The sequence below is a fragment of the Erithacus rubecula genome (assembly GCF_903797595.1).
Source record: "Erithacus rubecula genome assembly, chromosome: 1".
NCBI lineage: Eukaryota > Metazoa > Chordata > Aves > Passeriformes > Muscicapidae > Erithacus > Erithacus rubecula.
In genome coordinates, this window is record NC_136658.1 from 71,144,816 (window position 1) to 71,171,903 (window position 27,088).

The following is a 27,088-nucleotide window of genomic DNA, read 5'->3' on the forward strand; positions in this document are numbered from 1 at the left end:
ATCACATCACCATCCTTGTCATCAAAAAAATTGCCCAAAAGACACAGAGCAATAGTTATAGACAGCACCTCCCAAGTTCCTAGTTTGTTGCTCCCAGTAAGAAAATAAGAATTGCTCTTTGCATTTCTCAAAAACTGTACAACAGTGATAGTAGACACATTACTGGAGAGCTTAGGAAAACATATTGTTGCTTTAGACTGAAATACTGAATCTCTTGTTTATACCAGTCTTTCCAGCAAAAGGTTTTGGCCTGGTGATTTTTTGTTGAAAATTTCTCCCCCAAATATTTATATTCTCTGCATTATCAAGTATCTTGCTCTGTGGCTGAAATGGTCTAAATGTATCTCATTTCATGGTCATATTATCTCAGCCCAACATCCTGTCAGAAGGCCAAAGAACTTCATAGTTAAGCAAAGCACTACACAAGGAAGTGGGAGATTTTCAGAACAACGTGCAGCAGCAGAAGTCCAGCCCACAGCAGAACCAGATACATTTACAAGCTCCATGGGCCCAGCTTTTCCTGAAGGGCTCACCAGTTACAGCAGAAACATCAGTCAGCCATCTACAAAGAACTGACATGTCTTTTTCTCTACCATAAAACCACCATGAGGCCTGCTTCCCTGCCTCCCTGAAAAACTGTCAGTAAACAGTATTAAATTCACATCTATAATACACTATAACTGTACTTAACAGCATTCCTCCAGTTTGATTTACAACAGTTCCTAAACAGCCTTCTTTCCAATATACCATTAATTAGGAAAGCCAATTAATACTTACAGCAGTAAGGAAAATCTGAATACATATTCACTTTAAAACTCAGAGTAGGATTGAGACATACAATCTGAAGAGCTCACCAGACACAAATGAAATGTAAGCTCTTACAATGAGTTTGTCACAATTGAGTACACATGCTTAATTTATAAAAAATACCTCTGAAACTATGGTGGCAAATCATACTAAAGCTTCTAAAGCAAAAAATTCTTTAAAGTATAGGTTCAATCTACTGAAAACAAAGCAGGGGGCTGAAGACTAAGCATAAGAATCTGCAGTTCTGAAATGAAGGAGAGTTTACATATTAAAAAAATCACCTATCTGTTTGTGAGTGGTCTACTTCAACCTCCATAAACTTCAAATTATGTTAAATGACAGATGAAAATTCCATTTTCTTTGTAGCACAGAATGAAGTGACTTACAGAAACAAGTAATTATATTTTTAAAAATGTACTAACAAAAGAGCAAAGGCATAATGAAAATCCTCAAAATAATATACATTTTCAAGGAGATATGTATTCATATACATAGAAACAATTTCTGAACTCTCAACTACACTCTAAAATGTCCCTTGGTAAATTTAATGCAAATCTATTATAAGTACAGAAAAATAAAATGAGTGCATTTTGAAACATTCTTGTTTTGTTATGGGCCTTGTTTTGGCAGAATGCAACCACCAGCTATTCTGAGATTATTTTTAGAAAAATTTAAACTCAGACTTGTAACTGAAGCCCAGCCTAAGAAATTAATCGCACTTTTTTACTTATCACAGACTTACTGTGACTTCACAATTTATGTTTTAAAACCAGTACTACCTTGAATAGTCACAAGCTTTAACATAGCTTCTAAGTGTTCTTTTTCAGAAGCTGTAGCTTGATGCAACCAGGCCAGCATATCTCCTACATACCTACAAAAAGAAAGAAATTTCTGTGTAAATTAGTGGTTAATGGTGTCAGGAATTCAAAATGCCAAAAAAAAAAAAAAGAAAATATTATTTCATGTATATTCTTGTTAGTACTGTACCTCAGAGGATCATGAGAGTGCATTTCAATAGGGCGGGGAGTACCTCCCAGACCCCCTCTAGTAAGAGCATCGATAAAGCCACGGACCACAGCACTCCTTCTAGCTGTCCCAAACTCATCCAGTGTGTACCTGTTATTGAAACATGAAAACAGGTTTAAAAAACCCAGTTTGCCTCATCACAGCTGGTTAGTCCAGCCTCACACCTAATACAAGTAAACATTTTCATAGTTCTAGAAATCTTGGATCAATGCTTCTGCTATAAAGCATTCAAAACCATCTGATGATGTCAGAATTTCTCATGTCTGCTCTAGAGCAAACGTGTAGGATGAGACAAGATTTCTGATATTGCAGACAGGTGCTGCAATTTATATGGTCTTATACATATATAAACACAGACACTTCCTTTTCTTCTTTCTTGGTTGGATTGCTCTTCGTTTTCAGGATAAATTAATTATCTACCAGATTATTATATGTGGGGTTTTTCTACTGATTTTGAACAGTTATTCTAGTGTGCCTCTTCTGATACCATTGCAGAATAGACTGAAAGAAGTTGGCAATGTGTTTCCTACACAGGAGCACTGGCAGAGGCTATAGTCTTTCCTTGACCCTCTCATTCCCTAATTCCACGAAAATAAATAAATGAAAACTCAGCTTTTAAATTTTTGTACACATAAACATCTTTGACACACTTGGGACTCCTGTTTGGATATGGTTTAGCTGACTGACAGAAGAAGCAATTTACTGCACTGCAACACAAGGCTTCTTCATCCTAGGCTACTGCATGACTAGTAGGAACAGACTTACATTCGACAGTCATTCACTGATTTTAATCAAAGCATCTTAACTAGATAGTTAATGGATGAACAATTGCAGCCCAGAATACATTATCTCAAATGGCTTGCTGGTGGCAGAGGAGCTGCCAATAACTTACACATGGCTCATTCCCGAAGCAGGCTACCTTTCTGTTGGCACTGAAGAATGAAAGCAAGTGAAGGATAGGAAATGAAAACTGGTAACATCCCAGTTATATTTGCAAGTCACAGAACACTTATATATTATTTTTTTAAAAATTTTGTTCTCCACCTCTATCAAATGTGAATGCAGTGCTTATTAAATGCAGACTTAAATAAGTCAGTAGAGAACATTCTTTTTATTAATATTATTGTATATCTATTCTTCTGCTGGGTATCATTGGTAAGTGACACCATGCTCGCTCTTTGACAATTTTCAGTTATATTGGAAAAATAAACTGTAATGTGTATTCTCTTTCTCTCCTTTGTAGTTTGTTGTTCAAAATGCTTGAATTGGTTTAAAAAAAATAGCTTCAAAAATGTTTGACATTGAGGTGAATTAGATTTCTATTCTGCTGTAAAAAGTCAGAGGGAACCTCAGTTTTGTTCTTTTTAATCCTAATTATTATCTGAAAGAGGTGGGGAAAGAGTACACTGAAGAATCTGGAAATTACTGTTGAAACTTTTTTGTATACACTACTTTTTAACTTGGAGAGTAAATATCTGCAACTGATAAAAGTTTAACAAAAAATCTAATAAATTACTATTTACAAAAATAATGCAATTGAAAGTGGAAGAGATTTAGGATCTGACAATCGCTCACTGTCTAGAAGGAGAAGAATTGGAGTGAAAAATCTCAAGTATGTACAGAAACCAGTTAACTTTTTTTTTCCTTTCCAATAAACAGCTATACAATAGATCATTAAATATACAGCAGTGAAACAGATCTTGTAATCATTATTAGTTCTGAAAACAGCATTTAATAATGATAATTTTGTTTTAAAAGGAAACTACTAATTTTCTTTTTGCTCTCAGTAGAACATTACAAAATCCTCCATCTTAAAAAATTCGGCAATAACTATTATTTACACTAGAACACAGAATTTACTACTATGTTATTACACATACTCATGTTTGAAGAAGAAAACAACATTTGTTTTTTTTCAACTCAGCTTTAATGTTTAAATGCGCTTTAATGTTTAAAATATACAGTAATGATCACTGGGGAAAGAGGAAAAAAAAACAACTTTGTAAACCTGAGGAGATGATGGAAAAGGCACACTGCTATCAGCTATATCTCTGTGTTTTCTAGTTCACAATTTTTCTGTTACAGCCAGGAACTAAAAACCAATCTGAAATGTTTATTTTATATCCCTACTGACTGCAGCTCCAGAAAGTCCATCTATGACACTTCCTTCCATCCAATCCTTCTATCACTTTTAGCTAACAAGATGTAAGTCAAAATAAGGAAACAAGAATTTGTAGATTTATTTCTAAACTCCTGCCTTTCTCCATCTTATTCACTTTCACCCAATCAAATCACAATCTTTATCAGATGCAAGGGCAGTGATTTGGAGGGCAAGTGTTTAGTTCTCACAGAAGTGATACACAAAAAGCAAAGAACAATTCAAAATTATTTTCTTCTGTGACTTCTACATTATGAACTCAGCAATTTGTTACTTAAATGTATACAGAAATTTCGGGAAGGGAATTAACTAAATCCAGAGAATTAAAATGTAAAGCATCACTACTGCAATTTTGATAATACACTGTAGCAAGTAATTAAGCTTGATAATCTATGATGAGAGACACATGGCTGCATCATCTACAGTAATGTTTATTTTTGCCCTTTTGGCAGAGGAAAGGTCTTACCTATCAAGTTCTATCTTTGTTCATACTATTACTGTTGTTTGTGACAGAAGTGTCAGAAAAAAAAAAACAAATTCCCTTTTGCAGACCCATTTTAAACTGGCTAGCAGTGGATTTATTAACAAGATGGGGTTTTCTTTCCTTGAACTAAAAAAGCAAAACAATGATTTTATGAAGTTTCAAAGTATCATAATTCAACAAAGTATTTATTACAGAAAATAAAACTGTATCTAAAAAGAATCCTATAAAATGTTGTGAATAGCATAGTGACTGATCTTCTGCAGCTGTAAAAGAGGGTGTAGAGAATGCAAGAAAGGACTGGAAGTCCCAACTATGGCCTGAAGTACTGCAACACACCACATCCAACAGCTGGGGAGGTCAAGTGACAGCATTCTCCCTCACATTAACCAGCAGAGCTGACTGATCATGTCCAGATCTGAGTTTTCTCCCACACTGACAGTATTTTTCCATAGGGTTCACATGCCCTATGCATTTTTCCTGTGAATGGCTCCATGGAGCTTTACAGGATCATGGAGCTACACCTAAGCACTGACACTCTCAAAAACAAGGGTAGCCTTTGAAAGGCTGCCTGTTACTCTGCTGTCCTGGATACCTGGGGCTGAAAGTAATTTTCAACGGTTGTAAAATGTGATGAATGCATTAAAAAAAAAAAAACCAACAAACAACAACAACAACAAAAAAAAAGCCCAACGAAAACCAAAAGCCCAAACCCCAAAGAAGTGTAAATAACCTCTTCAGGGATGGTCACCCCAATAAACAGTTCTTACAGTGCCACCTGGTGGTTCACTCTCCTATGTACCATTTCATTTACTCCAACAACACTTCAGCAAATTCAGAATAAGAACAGTAGTATTTTACACAGATATAGATATATAAATACCTCTACACTTTAGAGATCCATATGTATAATTTTTTAATAGATTACTCTATAACTCATAATGGAAAACATTCTTACTGCCACAGGCATTTCAGTAAAAGCTAATTAGCCTTTACCAATTTTTTATTTTGGGAATTTACATGATACAATCACATGTTTTGAACAGGATTTTTAACTTCAGAAAAATCCTAGAATGAGAGCACAGAAATTAACAATTCATTTAAATTTAAACAGTCTGACATTTTAATTAGAAACTTGTAAGTTAGAAAAAGTCCAATGACATTTCCTATATCATAATTACGTCAAAAAGACTTCTGAAATTTAAAGCTGTGGAAATATGATTTTTTATAACTTGAGTTTCTAGGTAGTTTTGAACTTGGCACAGGACCAAAGTGCCACCAGCCTTGGCACTGCAATCCATGCCCATCCTAAAGTTTTATAAGCTCTAAATACTAGCTTCTCTTGGAGATAATAGCAAACATTTACTTACTTGTACAGGACAGGTCTATCTTGTAAGGCTTCCATGGCTTGAGCGAGAACTGGAGAAATGTCACATGATTCTTGTGTCAATGTCCTGCACTCATCTATAAAATAACAACACAAATAAAAGTACATTTTTTACATTGTAATACATTTTATACAAGCTGTCAAACAAGAAAATAAAGTAAAAACTCAAAGACCTTTAGTTTTGAAGACTTCAGAATATGCTACCTGGGCTAGGTAGTGTTAATATAATTAAATTCCCCTGCAAGCAGTACTGTAAAATGCATGTCCATCACAAATTTCAACAATAAAGATGACTAAGGGAGAATTATTTGTTCGTGCCCACATACAAGTGTTGACTCATTCAACCTTAAGAATTTTATTGGGCTCCTTTGCAATTGTTTACTATATTTCAGGTAAACTATTAAGAAAAAAAATGGAACAAGTACTTAAGCAAGCTGTTCGTTTTGTCATTTGGTCCTGTTATTTTTTTCCTTCATCAAAATAACTATATAATCTTGTATATTCCAGGGAAAAATGTGGAAATCATATAAACGAAATCAAACATTGGCAGAAAAATTATGCCTTTTACAAGGGTGAAATCACAACTATTATTTGAGGTTTAAGCATCCATTGAAGAACAGTAAATGAATATAAAAATCACATTGCACCATTTTACCCCCCATGAATCTTAATGTCAGTGAGACAGTCTCTTGCTTCAGAGAATAGGGAACTAATTAAAAAAGTAACTATATTTGACACTATCAAGTGTCAAAGGTCTTACATTGAACACGGATGGCTACATCCAGAGTACATATGCAAAAAAAACTAAAAAAGCAAAAATAAAAAGCCTACTATCATTCAAAAGAGTATCCTGACAAAAGGAACAAAAAGAGGCGTCTTTTTTTTTTTTTTTTTTTTCTAAAAGTAATTCACCACTCCTCCCACTAAACTAGATCTTACTAACAAATCATTAAAACCAGTAACTTCCCTCTAACTTGCAAGGAAATGAAATTCAATACAATTAAAAATTTGTTTGGACTACCAAACTGTAGAAGTTGCTCTTTGTGGAAAACCATCTACTAAAAACACAAATAAATAATCCACTCTTATAATAATGAAATTGGCCCAAAAAATGAGAGAATTGCCAATTAACTGTTTGGTTCAAAACATCTTTCCTTAAGAAGGAAACCAAAATGCTAATATATCTGGGAAAGGCTTTGTGCTAAGTTCAATCCACATGAAGGAATTAAGGGAATCATCATAATAATATTCATAAACATAAAAACATTCTTAGACCTACTTTGAGTCCATCTGTAAAGTCGTTCGTAAGATGTCTCTTGCAGTAAAGCCATCTGTTCCATAATTTCCAAGCTACAAGACAAAAAAAAAGTTAATTTGCAAATACTATTTTAGGCAGCACTAGCAAAGGCATGTGCAAGTCTAACTAAACATACCATTATTAAAATGTTGAGTATTTTAATTTTTTTTTGTGAAATATTCTGTATATTTCTGTATATATTCTGTCATATGAAGTGAAGAATAAGATCTTGCTTTAACTTCTGCTTTTAATTGTAAATGGATAACTCACCCTGCCCTTTGCTGATTTGTTCGGAGGAGAATCTTGACATCATCATGAATTTGTTTTACTCGTCCCAAAGCCTTGAAAAAATCCTAAATCAATGTAAAAACAAAATACAAGGAGAGTGTAAAAGCAGTAATTTCTATTCAAATCTCTAGCACTCTATACTCCCTCTTTCAATGCTACTCTTGAGTTTCTTGCAGGTCTGTGTCCCAAGTGCTGCTTTTAAAATTCATATCCCCCCTCTGCCACTGACCTTTCATTCCATCTTAAGAGCCTTTGGATGTTTTAGTTTCCCATTGTATCACACTTTTCTTCCAAAAAAAACAAAAAAAAAGCAAAGATATGTTTATAACCTGTCTTGTGAAATATGTGTTTCACATCGATTAGGTAACTCTAGGGAGATTTTGAGGATACTGCTACGCATTACATCACTGTCTTCCATTACTCTTAGCAACTAAGGAGCAAAATGAAACAAAGTACAATAATTACAGGTCACTAGTTTTTGTACTCATAAAATAGAGTAATTATTTCTTAAAAAAAATAAAATTAAAACCTGTTTCCAATAGACAACACTAAAGTTTTCCAGAACAACCTTTCATTGTGGAGTAACTCAACATCAGCAGTGAAAAAAACCCAAAAACCCTAGAAGACAAGGACATATGGCTAAAAAGCTTACTTTGTTAGTTTCAGAATGCAAATGAAAAGCCAGTAACATTTTCAGGCACCTCTTCTTATGACTACATATTTCAAATGTCCTGGAGGAGACCAGCTATTTCAGATACAACTGTTTGTTAAATCTTTTTTGATTTGAAAACAGTTTGCTCAGGAAAGTTGAATTCTGACTCAAGTCACATAAAAATAGACATATTCTAAGTAAAAGAGGCCAGCAATTTAATCTACTGCTGTGCATCAACTGGGTTAAAGACTATGTTTCTAAACCCAAAGCACTCTTTCTTTGGGAAAAAAGAAAATTTCCAAACCAGAAGTCTGACTAAAGGTGTTTTAAGTGCACTGGTTGACTCTGTCGTAGGGGAAATGCACATACATGATATTACTGAAGTCTGCCAACTAAAGCAGAGTAAGTGTTTTATCTCAGTTACTTCTTCACATTTTTTAGACAAAGGATCAAAAAGACCAGCCCTCACTGGCTGCAAACCAATCACACAGTAACTGGCACAGAGTTGCTGTCATTGTTCCCTGCAATAGATGCTTTCTAGAAATCTGAATGTTCTTTCATGGCAATAGTGGTACAAAAGCATACAGCAATCACTCAAGTGCACAATTATTTAGCACATTCCATTTATGCTTTCATTAGCACTGTTTATGGTTATCAGTTCCATGTTTTTAATAGTGCTTTAACTGCAAACAGGATGCCTGTGAAAATGAGATAAATCTGGACTACCTGCTGAGACACCACGTGAAGCTTTCCATGCAACTACAATAATAAAAAAGTCTCTTCAATATACTCAATTCTTTCATTATTCAGTTTGCTTTTATTAGAACAAGTTTCCTTTTACTGTGTCTTCTTATTTAAACCAACATATTCCAAAACTTGCTTAGGAAGGTGGCTGAAGTGAACTGGCACCTAGTATCTTTAGCGACCAAGTAACATTGAGGGAAAGCCTCAGGTTACATTGTCTCAAGTCACCGAGTATCTACATACACGAATATGCAAAATGTACGCACATGGCAGTACTACAGAGCTTCAAGCTTCTTATTTGCTTTGTCACAAAGTTTTAATATGTCTTCACTGAAAATTCAGACTTCATGAAGCTCTTATTGAAGTGTAGAACAAGATGAGAACTCCTTTGCCTCAAACTGATTACATGGGAGCTCATTTGCCTCAAACTCATTACATCATTACACAAACTAGAATTTAATGTTGATTTTCTGTCTCTTTACTTGAATCTTTCATCACACATTTCAAACTCATCAGGAATTCACCATTCTGTTAAAAGGTACATTCCTCCATAAAGAATTAAATTGCAAACTGAAAATAATATCTCGTGTACAATTCAGGGCATTTCCACATTTTAGTTCAGGGTGAAGATTTTAATGTTCATTGAGCTACCTCAGTAATTGGCTCATCTTTCGTGCCTCGAAGCAGATTCATTTCATCCGGTGTCAGCTGGAATTTTGCTATGAATGCATCTGCAACTTGTGCTTTCATTTCCAATCTCTGACTGTAATAAAACAAAGTGAAGAGGATATTAGCTTTTTATGCTTATCTCAAAGACTGATTTTTCATATTCAAATTTTTGGAAATATAACCAGCATCAGAAATTGGTATTATTACGTTATAATAGCACATTCTTGCCTTCGAACACTTGAGTTGTTTTTTCACATACAACTTTCTATTAAGCTTACACAGATTATTCAGTAAAGACTATATAGAGATATGTTAACACATTTGAAAATTACTAAGTTCTTTAAAATTATATTCCTTTAGTATCTGTATCATAAGTTATCTAATCCAGATACTTTGTGCTCACACAGTTGTAATGCTTGCAATTTATTTCCTTTCAAATTCACTAAGGGAAAGCCTATAACATCCAAAAACACAAAATTAACCTCAGATTAATCTACTTTTCTACAGACCAGATCCATTTCTTTGTAACACCATACAGTTGGGATCTCAATTTACTAATGTCACAAGCAATCAAAACGCAATGGCTAATTCTCTTGTTCCTGAAATAAACTGGATGCAATATGCAAGCACCATCTCATGGGCAGCATTTTCCTGTACATGCTTTGTCACACACCTTACAACCACTGAAGGAATTAACTGGGATTCCTGCAGCAACAGAAAATTTACTCAAACTGTGGTTTGAGCACACAGTATTCCTGAATATGAAGACTACCCTTTCAGGACACTGAGAAGGTATTAATTTGTTATTTGAAGAAGAATAAACCTCAATTTCTTTAAGACAATTTAATCTTTCAATGTGATATAATTACTACAAGATAAATACATTGTTATTACAGGATGGTAAGACAGGCAAGTGTACTTCCACATGCTGTATAATTAAATTTCCTTGCACAGTCAAAACTTGAAAATTAAGCTTTCATTTATTTACCCCTTCTCTGCTATCCAACTAGAGTCTGAACTTCATTCAGCTACTAAGTATGGAAAACTGGCTTCCCTTCTGTAGGTATGGATGACACAAACTCTTTTAGAGATCAGATTAAATATTTTGCAATTATCAATGCTCTAGCACTTTGAACAGTGAGAGGGACAAAATCCAACAGTACAGTACTTAAACAGTAAAATCCATGAAAATCAATGGGGAAAGCAAGACAATACTTCTAAGTTATACAGAAGAGACCCAAACAAAAAGGAAAACCAAAAACTCATATGCTTTAATACCACTTGAATTGGTAATTCAAGTTCCACTTGTCCTAGGCAAATACAACAACTCTATTCTTACACTGACAGTTTTGCAATGCTTAAAAATCAAACTATTTAATTTTCTCTAAGTAAACTCTACATTTCCAAATTTTGGGTCTCCAAGAAGCCAAATGGTTCTCAGGGAAGGTAAAAGAGTGATGAAGGATGATTTTAACCAACTATACAAATGCATCCATGAAAAATCCTGGCACTTTCCAACACAGTGGAAGGGGAATGGAACAACATAGTTTTGAACAAATTCAGTAAATTTTCAGCAGGAAGATTTATGTGGTGAAATCTGATGAGAGCAAGTCATGCTCTAAGAGGCAAAAAAAGACAAGTGGTCTATAAAATACACAAGAAACAGACAAGAAGATATTAACAAGAGAATATTTTTAAATCACTATTAGGCCTGTGAGAGATGTTCTGAGGATAACTATGAAATTCTCACAACACAGATGAAAGATGGGGCAGTGCACTAACATAGTGCAGTGATGTCTAAGCCATGCTACTCAGGCTGCCTCAGCCATCCCTGCTCATCCCTGCCCTGTCCTGACCTTCCCACTGTGCCAGGACCATTGTTTACAGCATCATGTAATGAATCAGATCAGGGAACAAATCTGGCAGGAAAAAAATCCAGAAGTTCTTACTTCTTGGGGATGGAGATTACATATATTTTCTAATTCCATTTACCACAGCCTGTGCTAAGGGACTGGGATGTGCCAGCACCAGGAGCAGTCAGAGGCATGAGGGCATTGACTTCCCTGCTGCTATGAAACTCATGAAAACTGCACTTCAGAACTCCTCTGGGGCATAAGAAGAGCTTATTGCATTATCGGCTACAACTAGTAATAATAATAATAAAAAAATAAATGAGTCAAGAAAACCCTCAAAGCACCAGGATGGCTACTCAAATTGAAAATCAGCCAAGGACACTTGGCTGATTTAACACAATGATGCTGCTTTCAACAAAGCATTCCTGTTTCATACTGTTTGCTGAGCAAGTCTAATGCCTCAACATCATCATCATTGTATTTAATTGAAACAACAGAAAATGTAAATTAATGAAGTAACTTCAATAGTTGCTCCAAGTCTCTCCTCTTGGGATGATGGAAGCCTCAATTTCATATAAAACCACAAAGCTAAAAATAGACTGGATTACCCCTCCCTTTATGTAAGAGAAGGAAGGTAGCAAAGAGATAACAAGGCAAATGCAAGGCCTTCTTTGGGTTCAATTGAAACAAATCTTCCACAAAGAGAGGAGCAAATGGGATGCTGAGAAGCTTTTCTGTTCTTTAAGCCTTGTGTATCTCGTGAGTGCATTAACTTTTAGGTTCTCTTCCAGAAGATCTCCATTTCCTATTATCTTCTGTTCTTCAGATGTTTTGAATGTGTACTTCCACCAAACTGGCAGTAGGAGGAAGTCTGATTTTAAGAAGTGTAATGTATTGGGCCTAATGGTTTTCTCAGTTTCAGGTAGAATTAGAGTTGTGGTAGGATAAGGAACAGAGTCAGGAACTGTATAAACAGCATGGTCATGAGCCCATTGTGGAACTTCACGCGCTGTTTTACTCCTCCTTTATAAATAAAGAACAATCGCGCTAATCAATCTCTCTCCTTCTGCAAGATTCAGCTCTACACAGTCCTCCCTCCATTTTTGCTGCTATGGAGAACAAGGTTTGATCAAACACTGTGCTTTAAGGCCATTCCTGGCTGTATCTTGGGCTAAGGCCTGGAATAACTGCACACTGATGAACTCTGTGCACTCCCAATAATTAACTTTTATAAAACAGAGTCAATACATTAAACTCAAGCAACAAGTAAGTGAAGCTTCACCATGTACTCACAAGATACCAACCTCAAGGTGGCAGCAATGTTTCATTCACGTTCCTCAAGATAGTGATTGGGAAGTAATGACAAACATCTCTCCTAAACAAAAGAACGTGTCTGAATTTTGATAAAGCTGCTTCTCTTGGGCTCTTTACAGAGCACACAGGATTTCAAAGAGCTACTCAGTTTCAGAACCCATATTAGCCAGTTCTGCTTGAGATGATTGTGAAAATTGCCTTGGTTATCAACCTGTACAAGAAAGAGACCTTATATCCTAGATGATGGATCAGGTACAAAACATGCAAATTTTTTTCCACATATATTTATTTATACATTTATTTCCTCACACACAAACTAACAGATATTTAACTAGAATTTAATCTATTTTATTAAGGCAGGGGAATGGACTAAAAAGTCATTCAAGGTTGCTATAATCATTTCACTACAGTAAGTGCCTTACAAAACACTATGCAGGCAACAACAAAAGCCAGTGTAAGGCTGTCTTACATATAACCCAGAGCAGTCAGTACCAGTGTGCAGACAAACATTTCAAGACCCACTGTTCTTCAAGACCCTTTCTGTGGATAAAATAATTTCTAAATTCTAAATTCTTATTTCTAGTTTCTGAATTCTAAGCAGTGCAGTACAGCTGAGGAAAAGGCCATACCATGCTGTTATACAAAATTTTTTTTTTTTTTTCTGTTAACGAAGTTAATCCTGTATAAACAAACAAAACTAACAGCTTATGGCAACCCTGAATTGATGCAAAAGGGGAAGTGCCAAGTGCTGGTAGAATTTAGAACTTGGGCAAAGGACAGGATTCCAACAAAGAGCAATTTCCCCAGTTTTAATCGTTACCAGGGAGACAGAATTCTTTTGCAAGAGAACTCAAAAGGCTGGGAAAACTACGCACTTCATGCACTTTTCCTTTGAACCAAATACAAATGTGCACTGTTTGTTAGGATTATCACCTAGACAGCTCAAAAACACGGTGGAGAAGAAGCAGACTTTTCCAAAGCTTAATTTTATCTTGCCACTTCACACAGCATAAAAATCTACTAGTTTCTTCTACCTAGGATGAATCAGAGCAGTCATTCTGAAATTACTTTCAATTTGTGGTACTGAGGATTCAACACATTTTTAAAGCATCAGGACAATGGGGTATTTCTAACACATAAGTAAATAACAATCATCTTTAATAACTTGTATAAAGCTGAAAAATTATTTTTCTGTCATGTGAAAGGCAAATATACAAGATTACGTAACAAAACATTTACACACAAGCATTGGAAAACCCTTCTTAAGAGCAAGTACAGGTGCAAAAGTTCATTTGTAAATGTAAATGAGAACCAATGTTTTGTTCTGCATTTTATCCATCAAACATATCTCTTATTGAAGTAGAACTGAAATACTGTGAGGAGGCATTCAGTGACCCATTCCATCATAAAATATAAATATGAAACATTCTCTTTAACTAAAAATTATGAAGACATAAAGAACCCAGCGAATTGTCTAATGTTTCCAGGATACAAGAAAATAGAAGTAGTAGTAAAGAAGGCTTTAGTGAGAGCTCATCTGGAAAACAGATCACAATCCTGATCATCTGTGTGCAAGAACAATGGATTCCCATTAGACCACAGCTCGCAGGATGATCATAGGAATGGAAAAACTAATTTATCACAGGAGATGAAGGCAACTCATAAGGCAAAGGACAAGATGAGAGAACAGTCAATTTATATCCAATAATTAGGTTGGAAATCAGGAAATGGCTTTTACTGGAAAGAATGAGCTTTTGGGGTACGTATTCCACGAATGGCAACACAAACAACATGCAAAAAAAATGCACTAGTTATGTGTTGAACAGCTGATGAGTTTACCAAAGTCATCATGCATCTAATAGGTAGCAGCAGGAGAGTGGACTTGAACTTAGAAGGTTTCTCCCATTTGTAATACCTATCTGAAGACAGATAGCCTGCAATGCTGCAGCCCTGCCTTCTCATGCATTCTGTGATACAAAATAAATGGGAAAAAACTGAAAAGGCTAAATCTAAGTTAAGCAACACATCTGAACTCAAATTATTAAAATCTTACCAAACCAATTACTAAATACAGAAATAAAAAAGTTTACATGCTGTAAATAAATTTTAGAAATTCAATAAGTTTCTACTTTTATACTGATAAAGCTTCCTCTAAATATGATGGGTATGCAACTACAGAATATTTTTGACAAAATTTTCATATGCAGATCATGTGACATATACATATATACAAACACACAAATCACTGTTTGGCAAATGATGAAGATTCACGATCCATGGTTTCATGGTTTCTAAGTTGTGCACAGAGATTAAGTTTAAAAGGAGTGTATTTCCAATGAACACATCCTTTTCTATCTTGTAGAGATGAACTACTTGATATTTCCATACCAAACAGACTAGTATCTTCAGTTTATCTTTCATAAAAGCTGATATAAAGCCACTTGAAAGGAGCCTACTTTAAATTTGCCATCAAATTCAAAAATGTTGCCAAAAGCATGAAAATTGCACACTGTTCTCTACATCCACCTGGAATAAGATCAAAACAAATAAGCTGCAGCAAAAGCAGAATGAAATCAGATAGTAGGAAAACAATAAAACAAGAAATAATTTCCAGTGCAGACCACAGACTCTCTGTTCCTTCTCTTCCTGGGCTTTTCTTCTCAGAGCAGATCAGAAAAACACCAGTCAGAAACAGTACTATATAACTGATTCTGCATTTATGGTGAATGTCTCTCAACCTGTAAAACCACACCTCATTTCATACTGACCAAGAGTACTTCATGTCTCAACAGAGCTGCCAGGAAGAAAAGCTGGCAAGAAAATAAGGCTTTGCATGTTCTCTGCTGGTCATGGCTAGAATATGACAAGTTAGTTTTGTTGTTTTTTTCTTTCAGATCCATTTTAGCTGGTTTTATTCCTCTGCTACACCTTGTCACCTATACTTTATTTTGGTACAAATCAGGATAGAAAATGAGCCTCAGGATTGCAAGTCTTCACCCTCTCCCACAAGGAATTATAATTAAGTTTAGGCAATCACTCATTTTTCTCAAGGAGCACATTCATGGAAATAAATGTAAATACAAGCTTCAAAAGGTCAACACATGAAATACATCTCATCAATGCAAAACACTAGATCACCACTTTTTCTTAGCACAGACTGATCTCTCTAACCTGCTACAAATAGTGCTGAACTTTCTGCATCATTTCCAAGTTGGCTATGACAAAAAAGGTATTTGTTACAAAAGGAAAAAGGCACCACCAAGAGATAAGGATGAGAGATCAGTAGTGTAGCACTACTGAAGCAGATGCTCACTTACAAACATTTTTCCTGAGATTTCTGAGTTTGTATTGAGCACAGAGGTGATAGTCAAATAATTGACTAAATTCCAAGAATGGCATTTGATATTTCTGAAATACAGATCAAGCCTGAATATAATGTAATTCAATTAAAACAAACTGAAGTACACACTTACATTCCTGTCTGGTAATCATATTTTATTTCATTTTAAGAAGTAAAACAATGCAAGGGCTATGTGAATGGCTTTTCTGGAATCTATATAGCTAACAATGATTCAGACATCAAAACACAAATTTTTCTCTTTTTAGGAACCCAATTAAGAGAGGGTAGCAAAATAAGATGGTTTGTAAAGGTGTTCAAGTACATAATCTCCACAAAAGCTCTGAACCAGTATACTATCTCAAGAAATATCTGAGTAATTTTCATTTTTTCATAACAGTTTTCAGAGTACTGTGGTTTTTACTTCTAGAACACTAGATCTAGCTCTCAACGACTTTTGTATTTCTACAGATTTATTTTCAGTGAAGCCTCTGAGCACACGCACACACATACACTTACATAAATGCTCTTATTTAATTTCAGAAGAATTAATATTGCAAGTATTACCTTCTAGTCTCTCTTCTCAATTGTTACATTGATGACTGTAACTTGTGGCTAACCAAAAAAAAAAAAAAAACAACACAACACCTTGCACAACATATTATTAAGTGTCTGGTAGAACTACTGTGAAGCCAGGCTTCTAGCACTCTGCACAGACTATTTGGAGCTAAATGAATTATTTCCCTGGTGTAGGAATTACTGAACTCTGGGATGCTTCTTTGCTATGCAAGGTGAAGTAGCTTAGTAATGCAAGTACGTTTTTAGCCTCACACAAAAAAAAAAAAAAAAAAAAAAAACCCAAACCAAACAAAACAAAAAAACACACCCCACAAAAAAACAACCAAAAAAATCCACCAACACACAAGAACTAAAACAAACAAACATAAAACCACCACCACCAACAAATAACCAACAAAACTGGAGTCAAGTAGAACAAGAAAACCAGAGAACCAACAAGTCAGAGGAAGCTATTATTAAAATCTCATTCCAAGGAGCAAGATCCTTTTTCTGTCAGCTTACTAGCAATAGCAATTATACAAACCCACATCTTTTAAAGCCCAACAGACGTTCATTGTTTGAAAATAAAGTAATCTCCTCATTACTATACATAAAAAATCTAATACAACCCAAAAGCAGTATTAGTGTGCTCAAGTAGAAGTACACAAATCTACTGAATATAACTGAAATGGAAGCTGATTTTTAACATGTACCAGAAATAGTCTAAATTAACTGGTTTTGTTTATTATAGAGGTTTGTTATGAAATACATTAAAATGAACACACTGTTCAAGAGTCTATGTTGCTGAGAAACAATAACAACGTTTTGTTATGAAGAGATGGGTTGGATGTCTGGACCACTTTTTTCACATTAAATGGTTCTATTAAGTTATGGTAAGTCTTAGTTTTAACAAAAAAAAAAAATCCTATAGCTCCTATGCTATGCAGATAGCATAATTTAAATAGTGTGAAGGAAAACTGTTTCTAATGTACAGTAGCTTTAACTAGACTTCACAGAAAAAATAAATCCAGAATAAGCAACCTAAATGACCAAAGAAATGCACCAACTCTGAATTATTCACAAATATAAAAATGCAATTGTATTAATTACTTTTAAATTTTGTAATCTAAGTAAGACACAAATGCTAAGTAATATTTAGCATTTATGCCAAAGCAGGTTGAAAGCTCACAAACTAAGTAACGAGAAAAAAAATTGCTGCAAAGCAAAAATGCAAGAATGAAGAGGTTTAAACCCAAATCTGAGACAAATGTCTAAATTTCTATCCCAAATATCTACCCAGATGTCACACAATTCACCAGTACAAGAAGTCCCAAAGTGCTCATCAGGATTACCTATAGGAAACTCCTGTGGGCAGCTCTACCTTCAAACCACCAATCTGCGAGACTAGGATGATAAACCATGGTTCAGGCAATAAGCTTCAGAAACTGAAAACCATTTTGAACTACAACTAATTATATAGATGATAATACAATGTCAGAATTACTTAGTATAAAAATCCTAGTACCCACACAAAGCCACTGAGACATCCATTCCTTTCCAAGAATGGCAAAAAAGGAAAAGAATCTAAATGCCTAGTTACCATAAATGCATTAAATGCATCTGGAAGTTTACAGTTTCCCTTCAGTTTCAGAACATTGAATAAAATCCTAACATTTTTTCCAGCTACAAAAACATGGTCAGCTAAAGTAAATCACATAAATGCTAAGCCTAATATAAGATCATAATAAAACAGGTTCAGTTTTTATCTCTGCATTTCAACCAGACAGCCTTTCAGGACAACCCTCAGAGGACAAAGAAGTCATGTCCTTCCAGTTTCACCATTTACTCATTTGCTGGCTAAAAAATTTCATATTAAGTTGAAGGCATCAGCAATTTAAGACCTGTATTATTTCAGAGGCAAGATTTCTGGGTTCAAGAATCCCCTAACACCTGGCAGCAGATGCTTCTTCACACGCCTAATGTAAACCAAAGGAATTCATCCCTTTAACAAGTTAAAAGAACAAATAACTAAAACATCTAAAATGGAGCCAGTCTACAATTTTTTATTAAGACAGGGAAAAATTCAACTTTGCTAATAAATGGAGTTGTGAATCTCCCAAAACTATCAGACTGTAAAAGTCACAAAAACTTTTTGGCTTCTGTTTTAAGTATACCATGGGTACTTCCAAACTTTTTCCTACATGTGCACTCCAAGGTCACACATAGAAGGACAGGCTACTTCCTAGATATTTTTCCTCTTCACACTAGGGGGATGTTCTGTCTTTTAAAGGAATTAGCAGAAAATCTTTTAAGCAAACTACAGTGCAAGTAAGGACTATTTTGTGGAGGTACTAATGCACAGTCTGCATAATCTCCTTTAATGGAATTTAAGGGCAATTAGACATACACCACTTGGGACTGGTATCCTGGTATCTCCCATTCTGCTCCAGAACAAAGAATCAAAGCAGCTTTCCTTTTTTTGAGACTACAAAGTAAATGACCATTTCTCTGTCCTACTATTTCACATACTCATATTCAAAATTATATTTTCTAAGACTTCTGCTCACTTACTTAAAGTGTCTTTACCAAATCCTTCACTTTATATGAAACAGCATTGCATTTTCCGTAGTTATTCTACACTCAACGTTTAAAATATCTACAGATTAGACTCCAACTTCATATTCAGACATAATCCACTTCCTACTGAAGCTCATATCATAAACCTACTGATTTTGAAAGCTTACCAAGAGCTATCCAAAACTGTAATTTCTACTAGAAACTTACTACTGCAAAATAATTATTTCTAACCTCCAGTGAACTGCATATAATTTTCTGAAGAAAGCTCATAAAGCAAGGAGATTCATTTTTCTACACTGAGAAAACCTGAAGCTATAAAACCATACATCCTAGCCATAAAAACAGTAAAGACTGCTTGAATCTGTCATTGATTATTATCCCCTTCTCAGGAACAAAAATACTGAAAAGAGAAAAATACAAATATTTTCTTCCACAGGAGGCTGGAGAACAAATGGAAAAAGTGGTCTGTGCTTGGCTCATTAAACAGCACTCCTGTATTTTACAGTCAGCTTTAAATATGACAGAGTAAGCTAGAATCCAACTTTGCATTCCCTCATACAGTCCCTGGAAAAAGAGAGAGACTTCCACTGGATACTAAGCATATAAGAAGCCTGTCAAACTGACAAGAAATTGCATTCATCCATGTCTGTTATGACACAATGTAAGTTACATTATCAACAGACTTCAGGCAAAGAACATTCATATGTAACACGTGCTACCAATGTAACTGACTGTTTTCCCTAAAAAGTCAATTTTTATTGAAACAAACACTAACACACATTTTTACCTTTTTGTATCATTTAGCAATAAGCTAGGAGTGCAACTGAGCTAAAAAGCACACACAGTATTGAAAAAAAACCTGAAGTCACACATCAAAGTGTCAGAGTCACACCTAAAACAAAATTCTATCATATAAATAAGGTGGGATACATACTTTTCTGCCTGGAGTTTTGTGGTTTTCACAATCAAGTCCTGGGTTTGTTCCTTCGCTGCCTAGAATACAATTAGAATTGTTAAGCATGTGAAAAACAGAAACATATCAACTGTATTAAACAATCTTTAAAATAGGTAATACTTTTGAAGCTGAGTATAAGCAATTTAAAGAGGATACTCTTTGAAACAAAAGACCTACTTGAAACAAGTATTCATTAACTATCCCTATGTCCAGGCAGTTAATAAAACCCTTTTTTATATGAATCTACATACATTTTCATGTTTATATACATTTCTACTCACATAGTTATTTTTAATTTATATTTAATAGAGAAATACTATAAACATTAGAAATAGTTTTGATTATTTGTTTGCCCATCAACAGTAAATCGTTTGCTGTCACAAAATAAAAAAATGAAACTAATTTATTTGGATGCTAAATTGCACAGTACCAATGTTCACTTTTTAGAAAAGATGATGAACACAACTCCACCAGTCTAAGCAAGCCTAGCTCTACAGTCCAACAGCTTATAGAGCTGCATGGAACAAGGACAATTATTAGGAAAAAATTTATTCACTGCAAAGGTGGCCAGGCACTGGAATAGGCTGTCCAGGGAAGTGGTTGAGTCACCATCCCTGGAGGTATTTAAAAGATGTGCAGGTGTAGCACTGAGGGACATGGCATAGTGGTGGACTTGGCAGTGCTGAGTTGGACATGATGATCTCAGAAGTCTTTCCCAATCTAAATGATTCTACCATTCTAAGAGAAATTCACTTAGGAAGTTCATCACAGCCCTAAATATTGAGTGATGGCAGTGCAAGAGAATCCATGCAGAAACAATTCTGCATCAGAAGGCAACTGCATAATTAAAAGAATTGCTGCAACTGAAGTTAATGAGTTCTAAAGCTTATTGCTCTGAAAAGCTAAAAGTCATTTGGAATTTTTGGCTTCACCCTGGATGCCACCAGTGATCTCTTAAGCAGAAAAATTGAGATTTAACAAAAAGAGAAATCCTAAAATCAAAATGCATTCAGTATAGAATAATACTGCAAGTGAAGAGGTGGCAATAAAGACATTCTGTGTGATTAATTTCAATGCTGCATTACAGCCAAATTACAGCTTGGCAAATTGAAGATACCAGTCTTGAGACCCCTGAGAGGTCTAACAAAAGTATCTATACACACTGCTTCATTTCAGCCTTTCTATCTGCCAGCACATTAGCTACAACAGAAAAGTATTCAAGGTACAGGAATGCTTTGAAATGTGAAACTGTAGCAATTTAATTGTAAATTTTAATAAACAAAAAAGATGTAATTTGCTTCCTTTTCAGTACTTTCTGGGCAGAAGTACTGATTACCACAAACAATGCTAACAGTAGGATAGCAGAAAAGAAGGAAAATAATTTTTTCTGAATCTAGCCAGATATACCAGGAAACCAGTTTTTACATATGTGCATTCAAATACACACCAGATATTGTCATTATTTTATGCATTAAATGTAAGAGTTTACATCCAATCTAACAAGGTAACTGTCAGAAATGAGCCAGACATGCTGAAAAAATCAGAAACTTGGTATTTGATGAAATATTTTTCTCTTCCTCCCCACCTCAGTATATTAGTTAACAATTTCATTATCCTTCAACCCCACTGAATTCCATTTCAGCACTTGCTCCTCCTCTCCCTTTCAGACACTGTATTTATCAAATCACTGTCCTAAAATCAGATGTGACAATATATGGTTGTTTAGATCAGATGGTATTATAAACTTACAAAATAACAAAGCTAAAAAGCTTTTTGGCTTATCCAAATATATCCCCTTTCATGTCCTGCATTTGTTCTGCTTTCTTAATACACTGCTGTCTTTGCACACTTTTCTGCCTTGTATGCCCCAAATCCTCCTCTTTGTATCTTCTATTTGCTCTTCTTAGCTCATTTTTGTCTTCTTATTCAGCTTGAGCACATGCCTGCAAGTCTTCCAGTCCTATTACAGATAAAGCACCAGAGTATTTCACAACTGAGTGCTAGTTCATGAGCTTATTAACTTTATACTCATACAAAGAAAATATGGATTGAATCAAGACAAGTTCTGAGTTCTACAGGACTCTAGAGGAAACCTCCTGTGGGGCACAGAACAAAACTACCTACTGACTTTAACAGAAAAAGAAATCTCTGCAGGGTGGCTGTACTCTGGGAAAAGAAAAAAAAAAAATCACTTCATGATCTAAAGACAGAAAAGAGCAAAAATCTGCATGGACACTTGACTCATTTCCACATCTAAGAGCTTAGTCTAACAGTTCCTGAACTGCACTGGGGAATATATCTACATTAACAATGTTCAAAGAGATCTGAGACCTCTGAGGCACATTACCCAGTTCCTTCCAAAACTGAAAATTAAGTACTGCAGTTGGCTACACTGTACTCTCACATTTTTTGGTACAAGTTCAAAGCATCAAGCTACAAGCATTTGTACAATGACTGTGAAACCCATTTATCAACGTAGGAGGACATCTAATATCCACACACACATATGGAGAGGAAAACAACTGTTTTCACAGGATTTGTTTTTTTAATTAAGGATTCTTATTCACTATACTATAAACTATATAGTATAAGTATACAGTATATACTTATAGTATAATTTATGTGCTGTGTTGGGAACAGGTTACCTTTGGCAAAACATCTCCACTTCAGCATCCATTTATTCTGATGAGAACAAGCCATTTATTCTCATCACTGCAATGAATTTTGAACTTGTACCCTAAAACTAAGCCAGATTTAGTAATGCACCATAAAACACAAATTTCCTACACTCCCCAGTCCTGCCAGGAATATTACAGATTCAGGACTGAGGTGAAACAGAATTGGTTTTGTTGCATATCAGCATTCTGAGACAATGTTAAGAAACAAAACCAATAAACTGAAGATGCACACCAGATTTGACTCTTTCTTTGAATTGCCAGATACTTTCCTACGAATACACTTGAGGTATTGATATGAACACAGAACTCAACACAGTCAATGCAAAAGCCATTTTAAATGGAAACACACAAATTAACCCTTAAATCTCACACATATCCAATCTAGTAAAATATTTTCTCTTCACTGATGTAGATATGGATAGCATATTGCTATTCTCAAATTAAGTATATGGCTACGTTTTGAGCTGCAATTTGGAAGACATTAAAATTACTTCCTTGGTACATTTTCTATACAAGTAAAAAGAAGATGTTATTATCCTAAAGTAACATAATATGCATACCATGAAAACACCTTGGTGTTGCTGTTAGTCCTCAAAAATAACCCCTCATACTTTTGAAAGAACATAGTCATACCTCAAAAGGAAAAATATTCAAAGCACTCCCATTTATATACTACCTTCAAACGACTGGACATGTCTTCACAGCAGCTGCTCATTGCTTGCACATCTTCATTTATACTCTCAAGCTCCTAAATAAGTTCAAATAACAGTAAATGTGTTTTTAATCAGAGATGCTGTGTCCAGGCCCAGCTTCCCACCACAATAGATGCCTCAGTTAAAAGGAACATTATTGCTCCAGGCTCCCTGTTAGTGCAGAGTAATGCACCCTAATATCAACATTCATTCAGGACTTGGAATTGTTTGAAACATCCAATGCAACACTTCCACAAATGAAACAATTTTACTGTAAAAGTATATCTGTTCTGGAAAGTTAAACTCTCTCTTAATCCTTTTTTAAACTTTAAATCACACAGCATTCTTGCAAAATAGCTAGTCATGCTGCAAAACATTACCTCCTTAACTTGCTTGAATATGTGCACAAATTCTTCATTTATGGCCAAGCTGCGTCGTTCGATGTCTCCACGCAGGTTCCTTCGGGTGCGCAAACTGTTCTCCACAAAAAAGGTCGAGAGAGCCTTGAGTGCCTCCAGCATTTCCTAGAAAATAAAAAAGGACCTTCAGTTTGTATGCTGTTACAAAAAAGCAGGTTAAATCATCTGTATCCACCCCGAGTTCGTGATCTTATTAAAAATAAAGCAAACCTAAAAAATTGTTTTAGAGGAAAAGCTACCTTAGCACACTCCACATCTGTTAAAAACAGATATACAAACAGATATACAAGCAGATACACAAACTAAAATAATTGCTGAGTCTTTCTTATTCTCTTACAGAAGAAAATTTTGTCCACAATTTGACAGCATCTTTAACCAATAAGACTACTTTCTGCAAATGAATGACCTATCCACAGCAAGGAAACATTTAAATTACAAAAAGCTCGAGAAGTGCCCTCCGAGGCAAGCAATACGAACCTCCCTCCGATCTGAAGGGATAAAGTAGGAGCGCGGCATGTTGCCGGAGAAGCGCAAAGTAATTTTATTGCAATCGCTGCTGCAAAGGGCCGCCCGCAGCTCCGCAGCGGAACTGAGGCTACGGCACCACTCGCCCCCCGCCGCGAAGCCTGTCGGGGCGCGCGGCCCCTGACGGCTCATCCGGCCCCCACCCGTCCCTCCGCCGCCGCCCGACACACCTTGTCATTGTCCAGGCGCGTCTCCAGGATCTTGTTGAGCTTGCGGGACAGCGGGTTGGTGCCGGGGGCGGCCGGGAGCCCCGGCGCGGCGGCGGCGGGAGGCGGCGGCGGCGCGGCGGTGTCGGCCATGGCTGCGGCCCTCCCCGGCCCCAGCGCCGCACGCGGAGCGGCTCCGGCGGAAACGCGCTCCGAGCCTTTGGTTCCGGCCTAACGCGGGCCGGCTGCGGAGCCAGGCCGCGCCTGGTGCGGGGCGGCAACCGGGGGTTTTGTGTTTATTTCGTCGTTTGTTTGTTTTTATTGATAGAATAAAATACATAAAAATTAAAGTATCAATAATTGAAGATAATTTGATCAATAAATAAAGGGGTTTCAATAGATGGTTCACGGTAGACGGTTCACTTCATGATGGCAGATAGCTGTATTTGTTTCACAAAACAAATGCTTTAATTGTGAGCACAACTGGAAAGGAAAAAATAATGAGGTCTGTGTTGTATCAGCAAACTGCAGTGGCTGCAATATGGGTCAAAATGAGGAGTCTGTCTTGTTTCTGCTGAGCATTTACGGAGATGAACTCCCAAGGTCTCCTCAGAGCTCCAGAGCACGAAATGACAGATTCAATTAAACTGACAAAGATCTCTGCGATCATCGAGTCCATCGAGTCCAACCTATGGCCTAACAGCACCATATCCACCAGACCATGGCTCTGACTGCCATGTCCCGCCTTTCCTTAAAATTACACACCTCCAGGGATGGTGACTCCAGCACTTCCCTGGGCAGTCCATTCCCATGCCCAAAGACCCTCTCTGCCAAGAAATCCCTTCTGATGTCCAAACTAAACCTTTCCTGCTGCAGCTTAATTAAGGCTGTGTCCTCTTGTACTGTCGCTTGTCCTATCTGAAATGCTGAGGTGCAGCAGAGGGATTCCAGTGGGCTTTCCCAAAGGACACAGGTTCCACCATGGTATTAGCTGTGAAAACATTGTCACCTTTCCACCTGTCTGAGGCTGCGTGGTCAAAACCTGAAGATTCAAGCAGTAGCTTAACTCTTTCGGAGTTCAGGGATTTCACTTTGCTCTTCTGAAGACCCTTCCTGAAAATAACTGCAAGCAAGTCAAGTAGACATTGCTTTTATGCCCAAGGTGGACCACTGAGTTTCTGAATGGTTTTATTCATTAGTTATTTGTTTTGTTAGTTTGTTATTTACCTCAAGGAAAAACTGTATGACCAGAGCCCTTGAAATCTTAGCATGATGGAGACAATGATAGGATATTTTTCTATTTTATTTTTGTTTCTTTCTTTGCTTCCTGACATGGATCCTCTACATAAAACAGTCTGAACAGTCTGTGTAGTGCCTTATTTCTATTCTTGTCTAGTCAGCAAGAAGGTTTTCAAGTATTTTCAGACAGATTGTTTTCCTTAGTTTCTCTTTCTCATTACACTGATGTTATCTCCTTCTAGATGTCCTTTACTTCTGACTCAGCTTCCAGGAGCCAGGATCTTCCTTCTCCATGTCAGAAGAGATAAAACAGCCTGCAGTCATCACAGGTGTAAGCAATTAATATTTAAGCATGTCAAGAAAATCCTCTTATTAGAAAGATCCCCTCCCACCTATGAGTTGAATGTTGCTAGTTGTTTGAACAACACTTCAAATGTTGTTAACCTGATGGATGAGTTGACAGAGTGAAGGCACACCTTGAAGTCAGAAAGGCTCCAACATCTGAAACACAAGTGTCAGATAAGTCATGACCATTGCCAAGTCTTGTCCAACAAGTTATACCACAAACATACAAGGAGCCAGAAAGAATTCCCTCTATTAGTTGCTACATGCATTTTCTTTTGAAGCAACCAGCTCTGTTTTCAGATGCTTCTTCATGGGTGTGTATTTCTTCAAGAATGTGTTTCCTGAGCCAGAATGCTTCTAGCTAATGTAAAACATTGGGATGACAGGAACCAATGGAGCTTTGAAATAGCATGTGTTTATCTGTGCATGTGTTCTTTTGAAAAAATGAGAAGAAATAATGAAGGGAGCACTTTTTACCTCTGTCATGTCTAAAACGTGTTTGTATGAGGATACCAGTGTATCTTGTATCTTATATCTTGTTCATTTTTTTGGAATATTAGATACAGCTATAAAAAGAAATCCTCTGGTGAAGGTGTTCACAAACCACTTGTTTGGTGCACAGACAGGAGCATGGTTGATCCTGCAGAACAAGGTGTGGTCAGGAATGTCACCTGCAGTCTACATAGCCAAGGCTAGTAAATGTTGCTGTACTTTCAAATGTACTTTCTGAAGAAAAAGACAAAAAAGGATTTGCAGTAGTAACCTGAATTTCTTCCACAAAAGGCTAAATAGTAATAAAATTTCAGTCAATAAATTGATTGACTGGGTCAAAGACATAACTGGATGTATTTCCCTACCCTTTGGCAAAAGAGGAGTGACAGAGCAGGACACAAAAATTATTTTCTTAAACACAAAGAAGGAATAGCCTTTGTTATGGATGG

At 36.1% G+C, this 27,088-nt stretch overlaps 1 protein-coding gene across 2 annotated transcripts in view; it reads right to left on the reverse strand.

Moving 5' to 3' along the window:
* Positions 1-24,756, reverse strand: part of COG6 (component of oligomeric golgi complex 6) — a 54,332-nt gene extending 29,576 nt beyond the window's left edge. The window contains exons 1-10 of one of the 2 annotated variants that reach the window (XM_079299583.1): positions 24,588-24,756; positions 23,854-23,997; positions 23,458-23,529; positions 20,083-20,141; positions 9,492-9,603; positions 7,427-7,509; positions 7,139-7,209; positions 5,843-5,936; positions 1,795-1,923; positions 1,587-1,678 (exon numbers count right to left, since the gene is read on the reverse strand). In XM_079299583.1, coding sequence (XP_079155709.1) covers positions 1,587-1,678; positions 1,795-1,923; positions 5,843-5,936; positions 7,139-7,209; positions 7,427-7,509; positions 9,492-9,603; positions 20,083-20,141; positions 23,458-23,529; positions 23,854-23,997; positions 24,588-24,716 — 985 coding nt within the window. In that variant the 5' untranslated portion in view covers positions 24,717-24,756. The other variant, XM_079299582.1, reaches the window with a different exon arrangement.
* Positions 24,757-27,088: the final 2,332 nt, after the last annotated feature.